This window comes from Galeopterus variegatus, unplaced genomic scaffold (assembly GCF_000696425.1).
Source record: "Galeopterus variegatus unplaced genomic scaffold, G_variegatus-3.0.2 Scaffold2290, whole genome shotgun sequence".
NCBI lineage: Eukaryota > Metazoa > Chordata > Mammalia > Dermoptera > Cynocephalidae > Galeopterus > Galeopterus variegatus.
The window spans coordinates 70,767-84,033 of record NW_007728401.1 but is presented as its reverse complement, the minus strand read 5'-3'; the positions used below and the strand labels follow the sequence as shown (position 1 = coordinate 84,033).

Here is a 13,267-nt window from a genome sequence, read left to right as displayed (position 1 = left end):
TGAGCGTGGTGCTGACAACACCAAGCCAAGGGTTGAGATCCCCTTACCGGTCATCCTTTAAAAAAAAAAAGAAGAGGGAAATTTGGACACAGACACAGAGCAGACAGTGTGAAGGCAGAGGCAGAGACTGGAGGGACACAGCCACAAGCCAAGGGACACCTGAAGCCGCAGAAGCTGGAAGAGGCAGGAAGGACCCTCCCCTGGAGCCTTCAGAGGGAGCATGGTGCTGCCCCACCTGGACTTTAGACTTCTGTTCTCCAGAACTGGGAGAGCGTAAATCTCTGCTGTTTTAACCCCCCAGATTGTAGTGCTTTGTTATGGAAGCCCCAGGAAGCGACTGCACTCTACTCGCCGGCACCTTCCCTGGAGTCACACATGTCCACAGCATTTGGACTCCGCCCGCTGAGTCTGTATATTAATCTCCTGTGGCTGTTGTAAGAAACTATCACAATCATAGTGACTTAAAACAGTGAAATTTGATAGTGGGCAGTTCTGGAGGTCGGAGTCTGACAAAGGCCTCACTGGGCTAAAGTCAAAGTGTGGGCAGGGCTGTGCCTCCTGGAGGCTCCAGGGCAGGACCCATGTCCTCCTTTCCCAGCTTCTAGAGGCTCCTGCAGCCCTCGGCGCATGGCCCTTTCTTCCATCTGCAAAGCCAGCAGCGCAGCGTCTTCCAGTCTCTGCCTCTGACCTTCCTGCCCCCTCTTATGAGGACCCTTTGAGGACACTGGGCCCCTGAATAACCCAGGATCATGTTCCATCTTAAGGTACTTAGCTCCATCCCATCTGCGGAGTCCCTTTGCCATGGGAGGTGATGTATCCACAGGCTCCAGAGATCAGGACAGGGCTGTCTTTGGGGGCCATCTTTGGGCCTCCCACAGCATGGTTTTGTCCGTGGGGTTCTCTCTCCTGCAGAAAAGGAGAACAACTTCCCGCCCCTGCCTGGGTTTATCCCCCTGAAGCCCTGCTTCTACCAGAACTTCTCCGATGAGATCCCCATTGAGCACCAGGTGCTGGTGAAGAGGATCTACCGGCTGTGGATGTGTGAGCCATGGGCAGGCTGGGCAGCATGGGGCGAGTGGGAGGCAGGGCTGGTTCCAGCACAGGTGCCAAGGGCAAGGGGCACCCGGTTGAACCCTGAGACTAACAGGCGATGGAGCTGCCTGTCTTCGGGCTGTGAAGCCTGGACTATGTCCTGTCTCTGTAATAAAACTCTGTCTTGAGGTGGCATCATTGGGTGGACACAGCAGCCCAGGTAGGAACTCTCTGTCCACGCGGGCTGTGAAGCCTGGACTATGTCCTGTCTCTGTAATAAAACTCTGTCTTGAGGTGGCATCGTTGGGTGGACACAGCAGCCCAGGTAGGAACTCTCTGTCCACCTGAGCCCATCTCTGGGCCCCATGGTCCCTGCGGTGAACAAGGCTGGCATCCTGGGCCTGGCTCCGATGCCCCAGCTCACCCAGCTCAGCTGTCATGTGGGGGAGTGAGGCTTGGATGGGATGGGCAGACGTGAGTCCCCAGTGCCCAGCAGGCAACCCTGTGACCCACAGGTGTCCTCAGTGTCCAGCAGGTGTCTCCAGGGCCCCACAAATGTCCCTATGGCCCGGCAGGTGTCCCAGCTCAGCCTCCTGTTCACATTTTTACCTCAGTTTACTGTGCTACCCTCGCGGTCAACCTCATCGCCTGCCTGGCCTGGTGGATCGGTGGTGGCTCGGGAGCCAACTTTGGCCTGGCCTTGGTCTGGCTGCTGCTGTTCAGCCCCTGTGGCTACGTGTGCTGGTTCCGACCCGTCTACAAGGCCTTCCGGTGAGTGGGAGCCGCCAGGGCACAAGGCCAGCCTGTGCCTGCACTGCACTCTCGGGGGGTCTTGGGAAGCATCCAGCACAAATAGTCTGCTCAGAATTGCTAGTGACCGAGATACCTTCCCACGTGTGTTCTGTTTTTGCCACTGTTTCTCACACAGAGGGAACCTGGCCCTGGCTTGCCCAGGACAGTTCTGGTCTACTCATGGGGCCCTGGCGCTGTTGTTAGTAACTGCCCCTTTCTCTTGTCTGGTCAGAGTGAGAGTTTCTATCAGGAGTTGGCAAGCTCCAGCCATAGGCCAAATCCCCCTGCTGCCTGCTGATAAAAACTTCATTAAGATACACTTCACATACCACATACTTAAAGTGTACAACGCAGTGGCATTTAGTACTTTCACAGATTTGTGCAGCGTGAGAGATGCCCTCACCCATCTAAATGCCAAAGGATGGACACAGAGACATGACATACAGCGAAGTGAGACTTTAATGACGGCCTTGCAAGGTTCGGGTGTCTGTGAATGGGACAGGCAGATGGAAAAAGGCTATAGCAATTTATTCCTTAGTACACAAATCCCTCCCCCCACTTCCTCATTGGCTGAGTACTACAGGGTACGAAATCTTCCTGAACGACGCCTAAGATTTATTACCCCCTTGCAAGGAATTCCTTTGTCTGAGGGCTCAGGACAAGCCCGTGAAAAAGGCCCGCTTAAGCCCTGTGAAGGGAGAAACACCAGGAAATGAAAAAATCAGTGGTGGCTAGTAACTCATTACCATGTCAAGGAGAGCTCTACCTGTTCAGCAGCCCTCCGGGAGTGGGCTGGACCAGTCAGACAACTTTCGGGCTGGGCCTGAATCAGTTAAAACACCCTCAGATAAGTCATTTCTGAAAATGAATCACTTAGATTATTTTCTTACATGCAGCCAGCACCCCTAATTCCATAAGTTTCTCATCACCCCAAAAGGAAGCCCTGTCCCCATCAGCAGTCACTCCCATCCCCTTGCCCAGCCCCCAGCAACCAGGAGTCCACTTCCTGTCTCTGTGGATTAGCCTGTTCTGGACATTTCATGTAAATGGAATCACACACTGTGTGGCCTTTTGTGTCTGGCATCTGTCACTGAGTGTGATGTGTTCGAGGTCCATCCATGTGCTAGCATGTGTCAGAGCCTCGTTCCTTTTCATGGCTGAGTGATGTTCCAGTGTGTGGATGGGCCGCACTGTGTGTGTCTGTTCATCTGTGTGTGGACACTAGGCTGTGTGCACCCTGTGGTGGTTATCAAGCATCATCTGCTGTGAGCATGTGCCCCCAGCCCACCCCCCTGCACTCAGCCCTGTGTCGTTTTCACCCCAGATGGCCCCTGATCTCAGCCACTTAGCGTGAGTCAGGAAGGCTCTCCTTGAAGACAGGAAACAGATGCCCACTCATGTTTGCTGAAGCACAAAGGGGCTGAATGTCAGGGGCTGGCTTGGGGCAGCCGCAAACCAGAGCACAGCTGGGCTTCAGGAAGAGCCAGGAAGCAGTCCTGAGCTTCCAGAAGCTTCTCTGCCTCTCCCCACCCTTCCCTGCAGTCTCCTCCACAGCCTGCCACGCTGGGCATGGCAACATCTTCAGAGAGCGTTAGAACCTCTTAAGTTCTAACCAGCTTAGACGAGGGGGTTGTGGCATCTTGCTAAGGAGCCATGCTGTGACCCTTTGTGGTCAGAGCGCAGTGTGAGCACACGTGTGATAGTGCATGATTGTGCATGATAGTGCATGTGTCAATATCTAAACAGGTGAGAGGGCCCCGGGCCTGCCCTTCCTGCCAGCCACTTGCTTGTGGGTGGGCATCTGGGAGGGCTGGGCCGAGGTGACTAACAGCTGTGTTTCCTGTCTCTCTGCAGAGCCGACAGCTCCTTTAACTTCATGGCGTTTTTCTTTATCTTTGGAGCCCAGTTTGTCCTGACTGTCATCCAGGCGATCGGCTTCTCAGGATGGGGTGCATGGTGAGCTTTCCTCCCTAAGTGTTGCAAGTGGCGCGCGTGGATACTGTGTGCACGTCGGCCAGCGCAGGCTGCGGGCTGGGTCGCACAGACCTGAAGCGCGAAGTGCCTGGGGACAGACATCTGCTCCCTGCTGTGGCGAGCAGTCCAAGGAGGTGGTGTGCAGGGGTGGGGGCGTCTGCTCCGCAGGAGGCTCGCCCACATCCTGTCGGCCATAACACTTGTTACCCAGCCACACCTGGCTGCTGGGGAGACGGGGAAGCACAGCCCAGCACTGTGCCCCTGGAGAAGGACAACTAGTGGCCCCACTTGAAACGCCATTATCTAGAGAGACACTCTTGAAATGCTGGCGTCTTCTCCCTGTCTTATGTTTGTTTGCTTTTAGCATGTTCTGTGAAGCTTCTGTGGCTTCTGTAACAAAGGACCTCAAACTGAGTGACTTAAAACAAAATGTTTATCCTCTAATAGTTCTGGAGGTCAGAAGACTAAAGGCAAGCTGTGGGCAGGGCTGGTCCCTCCTGGAGGCTCCAGGGGAGGACCCGTGTCCTCCTTTCCCACCTTCTAGAGGCACCCACAGCCCTCGTGCGTGGCCCCTTCCTCCGTCTGTAAAGCCAGCAGCGCATCATCCAGTCTCTCTCCGACTCTGACCCTCCTGCCCCCTCTTATGAGGACCCTGTGAGGACACTGGGCCCCCAGGTAACCCAGGATGACCTCCCATCTCAAGGTCTTTAACTTCATCCCATCTGCAGAGTCTCTTCTGCCACAGGACGTGACGTATCCACAGGTCCCAGGGGTCAAGATGGGGACATCCTTGGGGCGACTGTTACTCAGCTGGTCACAGCTTGTGGCATTTGGCGTGCCATGAGATACCGAGCCCAGCCTTTCTTTTGTTCTCTTGTTTTCTCGGTGCCGGCAGAGCTGTTTGTTTTGCCCTCTCAGCTCGTGTGCTGCCCCAGTGTGTCCCGACGTGGGTCTCTGTCACGTTCTCTCGGACCGGCAGGAGCTTTCCGAGTCTGCGTGGCCAGGCTGGCCTCCTGGGCCACCTCGTCCAGGTCTCTTGTTCTGCTTGTTCTGTTTCTTCTGCCGCTCCGCACGGGGCATCCGTTGCCCTTGTGTTCCACGTCAGGGTTGTTCTCTGTCTGGGGAGCACTGCCGGCCTGTCCTCCGCATGCTGAGCTGGTCACTTTCTTTGTGATCTGAGGCCTCCCGCATGGATTTAAGCCTCGCTCATGTGGCTTCCTTCCTTCTGTCCATCTGCTCCTGTGCTCTGCTCCTGTGCAGAGTTGAAATCGTCCACTTCTCACTTAGGGTCTATATTAGTCCATTTTTGTTGCTTATACCAAAGTACACGGAACTGGGTGATTTATAAAGAAAATCAAATTTATTGCTTACAGATTCCAAGGCTAGGAAGTCCAAAGTCCACCTGGTGGTGGCAACAGTGACCCAGGGGTCTCATATTGCAAGATGGTGGAAGCAGAGAGAGCAGAGAGAGACAGATTCTCATGTGCTCTCCTTTTAAAGCCGTCAGAACCATGCCCCTGACCACCATTTTTAGTCCATTCACTACTGCAGGTCCTACAATCTAATCACCTCTTCAAGGCTCCACCTTTCAATGACCATCATAGGATCTCCCACCCTCTTAACAGTCCCAGTGGGGGCTAAGTTTCTAATACATAAAGCTTGGGGGATACAATTAAACTTCAGTGAATTTTGGGGAGACATAATTCAATCCACTACAGGTCATTTCTAGGACATGTGTCGCCTGTCTTTTAAGCATCATTCCCTTCCCTGCAAAGTGAGGTTCGTTCTCTCCCTCGCGTGGAAGAGCCGTGCACAGACATCAGTATGGCCTTTGCCCTTTGCTGGTGCACTCCTGGGTCTGGGTCCTGATCTGAGTCTGGAGGGCAGAGGAGGTAGTACATTGTGGTCTGCCCCCTCCCGGGGTCTGTTACCCCTCCTGAGGATCCCTCCCACCTGGAGTCTCCCCCCTCCTGGGATCTGGGAGAAAACTGGCAGCCTAGCCCGTGGGACATTTCCATGTGGATCTCTGATAGGGAAAGACTTTAAAAATATGTAAAATGTGTGTGCAGCCCCAATACAGTCATCACCCTAAGAAGCTAACAGCAATGCCCTGACGTCAGACACACAGAAGTGCTTACCCTGCCCCACGTGTTCTGCACTTACTGCTGGGTTCTCAGATACACTGGGAACTTTGGAGCGAGATCGGACGGAGCGCCCTGTCCCCCTGCCCAGCTGCCCTGCTAGCATCTCCTCTCCGGCACATCCGAGAGCTTTGCATGGGGGCCGTGCCGCTCACGAAGCTGCGGGCTGCTTCAGGTCTGCCCGGCTTTTCCATCCATGCCATTCTGCTGTTCAGGGTACTGAATTGTGTTTGGTACACTTCTCCTTAGCTGTGTGTCAAATCGGAATACAGGCAGGTGCACAGGCTTCTGCAGGTCCCTGTCACCCAGCATGGAGCCAGCCCATGACGGGACTTGCAGAAGCTCCTCTGGCCTCTCCCTCCTCACGCACACTGGACGGCAGTGACCCAGCTCTCCTTTTCTTGAAACATTGGGTTGTTTCCTAAAGATCAGTATGAGAAACCCTAGCACGTGCCAAAGCCCAAGATGGCTAAAGTGAACAGTCTCAGACAAGGAAATGCAGGTGGTCTTTAGAGAGGAGGAGGCCACCCAGCCTTGGGTGTATAGAGGACGGCCCAATGCCAGGGCAGCTTCGTGTCCACACTGGCTAACAGAGGTCCCACAATTGGTGTGCTGCCAGTGGGGCAAATCGTGACAACCCGCCATGCCCTGAGTGGCTCGACCACTGCCCCATCTTTCGCTGTGGGTGACAGCTCCAGATTATGAGCCACAGCATTATTTGTGGTCGCTGAGGGCTGGAAACAACCTGCACAGTTGACCCTTAGTGGGGCCTGGCTGAGTCAACGTGAGGTGGCCCCATCCAGGCAGCATGGGGCTGCTGGGCCCTGGCTTCTGCAGGTGGCCCTGGCATCTGAGCAGTGCATCTGCGCCTTAGGCATGCCACACACGTTGATGTGGAGCCTGGGAAGGTGGCCATGCCACTGAGTCATGTGGGAGCTCTCTGCAGCGTCTGGCCACTTTCTGTAAACCTAAAGTTATTCCAGAATGGAAGTTTATTTTAAAAATAGAAAGAAGAGGGCCGGCCCATGGCTCACTCGGCAGAGTGCGGTGCTTATAACACCAAGGCCACGGGTTCGGATCCTATATAGGGATGGCCGGTTTGCTCACTGGCTGAGCGTGGTGCTGACAACACCAAGCCAAGGGTTGAGATCCCCTTACCGGTCATCTTTTTAAAAAAAAAAAAAAAAAAAATAGAAGAAAGAAGAAAAAATTTTTTTTTTCCTTTTTGTTTTTTTCCGTGTCCGGCAACGGATCGCAACCCTCAGTGTCGCCCCCGTACCAGACCGGGACCGGCAACGGGATCGCAACCCTCAGTGTTGCTCCCATGCCTCGCTCAGCCAGTGAGCGGGAACCGGTCTGTATGTGGGATCCGAACCCTCGGGGGGAGCGCCACCGCGCTTCCCAAGCGGCGCACTATAGCAGTGCGCCACCGGGCCGGCCCCAAGAAGAAAAATTTTCAAATGGCAAAGAGAACATGAAGGCCTTTCACGCACTGCTATGGGAAGCTCTGAGCAAAACCACCACATAGAGAGCAGGTGAGCAGCCCGCGTGCACAGGTGCTGCTGTTTCGCAGGCAGGGGTGCATGCATCGTATGCCCACCTACACACGTATGCACACATCTTTGCACACTTTTTAGGACCCACAGTAGACGGTTATGCTGGTTGCCTGCAGGCTGGGGAGGGGAGTCTGCAAGACGGATGTTATTAGTTGTCTATTCTCTTAAGTTTCCTGAATTTTAAACTTGTGGTTTTATTACCTGTTTAGAAAATAGCACAAAGATACCATAGTTCCTGCCCTCTACCAGGTGAATGGACACCCGATGAATGTTGAATGTTCTTCCGTACACAGACTTTTTTTTTTTTCCCTGACCAGTAAGGGGATCGCAACCCTTGGCATGGTTTGGTCTGTACCACGCTCAGCCAGTGAGCACACCGGCCATCCCTTTATAGGATCTGAACCTGCGGCCTCGGTGCTACCAGCACCGCACTCTCCCGAGTGAACCACAGGGCCGGCCCTCCATTCTTGTTTTTTGAATGTCTCCTTAACACTCCGCTGTGTGGAAGTGGCATAATTTACGTTTGCGTTGCTCTCAGACAGTGCACATTTAGGTTATTCTCCGTTTCATTATTATAAACAGTTCCGTAGGATAAATTCTTAGAAGTGGACTACAAGGGGTAAAATAACTAAGCATTTAAGTCTTTTCATAGCCAATGTCCACTTGCCCTCCTCAAAGAGTCACTAACAGGGTAGTGCTCATTTCTCCATTCCTGCACACACGTGAAGCTTGCTGGTGTGATGGCAGAAAAGTGACAGGTTGTTCTCACTTGCATGTCTTCATGGTGGGCTTGGGCATCATTTCCTACATAGGACAACATAGTTGTCCTTGTATGGATTGTCCATTTCTCCAAGAGTTGTTTATCTTTTTCTTGTTGATTTGTCAGAGCTCTTTACATAGGAAGGACAGTGCACCCTGTCTGGGGCGTGCTGGAGCCCACACTTTCTTTCGCCCCTGCAGTGGTTGGCTGGCAGCAATCGGGTTCTTCCAGAACAGCGTTGGGGCTGCCGTGGTCATGCTGCTGCCGGCCATCATGTTCTCCCTGTCGGCTGCCATGATGGCCATTGTGATCATGAAGGTGAGTCCAGCCCTCCCCGAGTTCCCATGCTCATCTGACCATCCTAGGTTTGTGACCTTGGGGGAGCCCAGACGTGGCTTCCAGAATCCTCCCCCAGGGGAGTTGGGCAGGACGTGCTCCATCCCCAGCAATGGGCCATTGTGACATATATGATGTGTCATCCCAGAGAAGTGCACAGAGACCTAGAGCCCGGGGGTGTTATGTGGGGGTGGTTCACGTAGCCCCCTCTGCCTGGCAGGTGTGAGATTCCAGACTCCAGAAGGAAGGTGTGCTTGAGCCCCTCCTGCCAGTGAGGGTGCCCCCCCAAGCCCAGGTTCCTAACCCCAGTGGGGGGCCTCACAGCTGCCTGGTGTCCTGAGGACACAGCCCTGGGCCACCTCTGTTCTGCATCCCCATCCCCTGCCCCCACTGAAGAAATCGATATTTAATGCAGGTAGACAGACAGTTGCACAGCAAGAGATGAATTCCATTGGGAAATAACAAAGGTGTTCAACTGGGCTCAGAGTCAAGGACATCAAATGCCATTTTTTTGCTTTTTTGTTGGTGGTTGGCCAGTACGGGATCCGAACCCTTGACCTTGGTGTTATCAGTACCCTGCTCTACCAAGTGAACTACTGGCCAGCCCTCATTTTTTGCTTACTGAAATGACTACGGTTTCTAGAAATAGGACAGCTAGTGTTCTCAGAGGTGTGGCCGGGGCAGGCAGGCACAGTCATTCTGTGTGGTGGCATGTCTGCAGTCCATCACTAGCAGTCTCTGCCGGGAAACTGTCACAGACATGCCCAAAGAAGAGTGGATCCCACGGCCTGGGATAGACAACTAATGATTATAACGAGTTTATTGTGTGTTTTCCTGTGCCAGCTCTGCCCAAGCGGCTTTGCACATTCAAACTCACTGATGGCCCAAATGTCAGGCCAGGGACATGCAACGGGCTGTCAGCCTCCAGTGCCTGGTTGTTTGGTCACTACCCAACAGCTGAGGCCTGGCCATGCCACATGGCGATGACTGGCAGTGCCACAGGAGAAGTGGTGGAGACTGTGCTCCTCAGGGAAAGATAAGCCCCCAGACATGCCCACAGATGAGCCCTTTCCACGAAAGAAATGCTAGCTTGGCTGTGGGCTTTATCAACACAGGAGAAGTGACCCGGGGCCAGAGCTCATGGCAGGGGCTTCTGAGTCCACAGTTTTGGCTCCCCTGCATTTTCTTTCTTTTTTTTTTTTAAAGATGACCAGTGAGGGGATCTCAACCCTTGGCTTGGTGTTGTCAGCACCACGCTCACCCAGTGAGCCACAGGCCGGCCATCCCCTTGCATTTTCTAAAGTTTCTACAAAGACTATTTATAGTTAAAGAACAGGGGTGTTATTTATGGACACTCAAGAAGAGAAGGAAGCCTCACTCTAACCAAGAGCAGGTCTCTCTCATCCATGGATGCACTGATCTTCTGTTCTCCACCTCCCCGTCCTGTGTCCCTGCAGGTGCACAGGATCTACCGAGGGGGCGGCGGAAGCTTCCAGAAGGCGCAGACAGAGTGGAGCACGGGTGCTTGGCGGAACCCTCCATCGCGGGAGGCCCAGTACAACAACTTCTCTGGGAACAGCCTGCCCGAGTACCCCACTGTGCCCAACTACCCAGCCAGTGGCAGCCAGTGGCCTTAGAGGAAGATGGCCAGCCCTGCGGCCCGCCTACCACCCCCTGCCCCTCCATTCCCACCACCGCCCTCGGTCCGGTGAGGCCTAGAGTGTCTGTCCCTACACCCTCCCAGGTGGGCCTAACCAGGGGCTTCCTCAGCCAGGGCAAGCACCGCCTGGCTGCTGGCTGACCCTGTCACCAGCAGAAGGATACCCTCTTGGTCCTAAAAGCGTGCGGTCGCTGTGATGTCTATGACGCAGCAGGCACAGCCTTTTCTCCCCAGGTTGCATGGGGCTGACCAGCCGCACCCCCTGAGGGAGGTGGCAGCAGGCTGACCGCCCTCCCGTTCTTCCAGAGCAGCCGGCGGCTGAAGCGGGAGCCCTCCTGGCACTGGGCTCCGTCTCTGCCCACCACCCACCCATCACCAGGGCAGACTCCCTGGCCCTGAAGCAGGAAGAGGCCTCGCAGCGCCAGCTCGCAGTCCCCGCAGGTGGCCGAGGGGCTCATTGTACAGCCCAGTCCCATGCTTTGTTATCCTCCAAAGTCCCCTTCCACAGCTAATGACTCCACAGAGCAGCCCACGGGGCACCCAAGCAGGTCGACCATGATCTGTGCGTCTCCCCGGCCCCCAGCCTACCTCCCCACCTCTCTTCCCCCATAACCGAGAGATTCAGGAACTCCATCAGCTGGTGTGGTTACTGGAGATGGTCCCCTCCTCGAACCAGGGACCTTGGGCACAACCTCTGCTCCCCGAGATCCAAGACCCGGTTCCTTTGCTGGAGGAGAGAGAGGCCAGGTGGGGAGCATGGCCTCCCCCCCCAGACAAAGCAAACGTATAGGAAGATGCAGAGCGTCCGTGGGCCACGTGTACCCCAGCACTGGAGAGTGACACCGGGGACTGGATGCTTCTGCCTGGACGTTGGGATCCTTCTCAGTCTGCAGGAAGCAGAGACAGTTTCCCAGGAGGCAGGAGTCCTCCAAGAATGACCTTTTACGAAGAAACAAGACGTGACGCATCTCTGTGCCTTCAGCAAACAGCCCCTCTTTTCTCCCCTCCCATCCTGTCACTGCTCACTGCCACTGAGACGGTTTTGTCTTTGTCGGAAGAGCTGGAACACATCCCGCGGGGATTCCCGCAGCACCTTTGATAATGGTTGGGCCAGAAACAAACGTTCCCTCAGCAGCCGTTCCCCACCCACTGGCCACGTCCTTGTGGGCACCCCGGTAGCTGCCCCTCCTGGAGGACAGGGACCCCCTCCCCAGCACCGACCGACCACACAGGGATGTCTTCCCAGCAGGCAGGCAGCCCAGGTGGAGAACCTGCGGGGCTGCAGATCCAAGCCTGGGGACCCCCGGGTCCTCAGCCATGCCCCAGCCCACCTCCTGCCCCCACGCGGAGTGAGGTGGAGGCCATGAGCCGGGTGTGGGAAAGAGCGTCTGGGTTCGCCAGCAGCCCCCACCCCTCCCCGCCGCGTTGTGCACTCTCATGACATTGTGCTGGTTTTTGTTATGTGAAAATATTCTGGAATTAAATTCTCTTTCTGCATCAGATCGAGCGAGGGCACTGCATGTGTGTGCGTGTTTCTCCCTGGCCGACTGTCCAGCGAGGGAGCCCCCAGCACGTGGCTTCTGGCAGGTTAAAGCCAGGTGAGCCTGTGCACCTGGGCTGCATCCGGCCACAAGGTGGCCCTGCCCCGTGCCCCCTCTGCCCAACATCTCCCTGGCGCCCTGCTGGGATCCTGTCGACAGCGGGGGGGCCCAGCCTTCCCTGTGCACGGGGAGGGAGTTCAGGGCAGGGACCTCCCACCCCTGGTCCAGCCTCGCTCTTCACGTCACGTCACACACACGCCACCATGATGCAGTTTCCTTTATGCTCAGTGTTTTTTATTTGAAAAGGAAATTTGCAGAAAAATGTAAAACCAACGTCATTGGCCATGAAGAAAAAGTAACCATCAAAGAAGCTCAAATAAAAAGGGGATCTTACAACAGAAAGCCCGGTGGGAGGGGCACAGGGGCAGGAGGGTGGGGGTCTGTCGGTGGGGCTCATTGGATTTGGGGCTCACCAGATGATCCAGGATGATTTCATTAGAAAATCCTTAATTACATCTGTGAAGACCCTTGTTCTGAATAAGGTCCCAGGTTCCAGGATGTACCTTTTTGGGGGGCCACCACTCAGCTCACTATAGGGGAACCACCAAGGGGTGGGAGGAGCAGCCGGCTGTGGAGTAGGAGGAAAACCAGGGATGCCTGGAGGCAGCAGTCGCTGGCCGGGCCCTGCTGAGGCTGGACCAGGGGCCTGGCAGGGTGGGGACAGTGGCTGAGGGGCTTAGAGAGGATTTGGACAGGTTCCCTGTAAGGGGGAGGTGTGAGCTATCGCTGGAGTGAGGGGTGGGCTGAGCAAGGATGCTTCAGTGAGAAGGTGACAACAGCTGTGTTGCTGATGGAATGATCCAGAAGGGAGAGGAAACTGCTGTAGCTATTCCGCAAGAGGGCTCCAGGAGTAGAGGCCCCGATCATGGTCGGGAGCAGAGACAGATCACCAATGGTGACAGGATGGCCACAGGGGAGGAGGGTGGTCCTGCTTGCTTCTTGCCAGACTCCTTTAGCTCAGGATCTCTCTCCCTCAGCACTGTTGACATCAAGAGGCCGGATCACTCTCTGTGGTGGGCCGTCCTGGGCACTGCAGGTGCTGAGCAGCGTCCCTGGCCTCCACCCACTCCATGCCAGGAGCACTCCCCAGTCGTGACAACCACAAATGTCCCCATACATTGCCCAGTGTCCCCTGGGGGCAGCATCAACCCCCATTGAGAACCCCTGTTTTTAAAATTTCTTTCTTTTTTTTGACGGATGGCTAGTACGGGGGTTGAACCCTGGACCCCGGTGGAGAACCACTGTCTTAGCCGCAAAATTTAACCTAACAAAATTATTATTGACGGAAATCAAGAGCGGCAACTGAATTGGAAAAATTGATGTAGTTTTCTTAAAAGTCTGATAGAGAGGGCCAGCCCGTGGCTCACTCGGGAGAGTGTGGTGCTGATGACACCAAGGCCATGGGTTCGGATCCC

The 13,267-nt window shown here is 55.1% G+C and overlaps 1 protein-coding gene across 1 annotated transcript in view; it reads left to right on the top strand.

Annotated features, from left to right (window-relative positions):
• Positions 1–11,766, top strand: part of SCAMP4 (secretory carrier membrane protein 4) — a 22,811-nt gene extending 11,045 nt beyond the window's left edge. The window contains exons 3-7 of the mRNA XM_008581185.1: positions 913–1,041; positions 1,647–1,803; positions 3,679–3,780; positions 8,456–8,573; positions 10,049–11,766. Of these exons, the coding sequence (XP_008579407.1) occupies positions 913–1,041; positions 1,647–1,803; positions 3,679–3,780; positions 8,456–8,573; positions 10,049–10,228 (686 nt within the window). The 3' untranslated portion in view covers positions 10,229–11,766. The remainder of the gene's footprint in view (positions 1–912; positions 1,042–1,646; positions 1,804–3,678; positions 3,781–8,455; positions 8,574–10,048) is intronic.
• Positions 11,767–13,267: the final 1,501 nt, after the last annotated feature.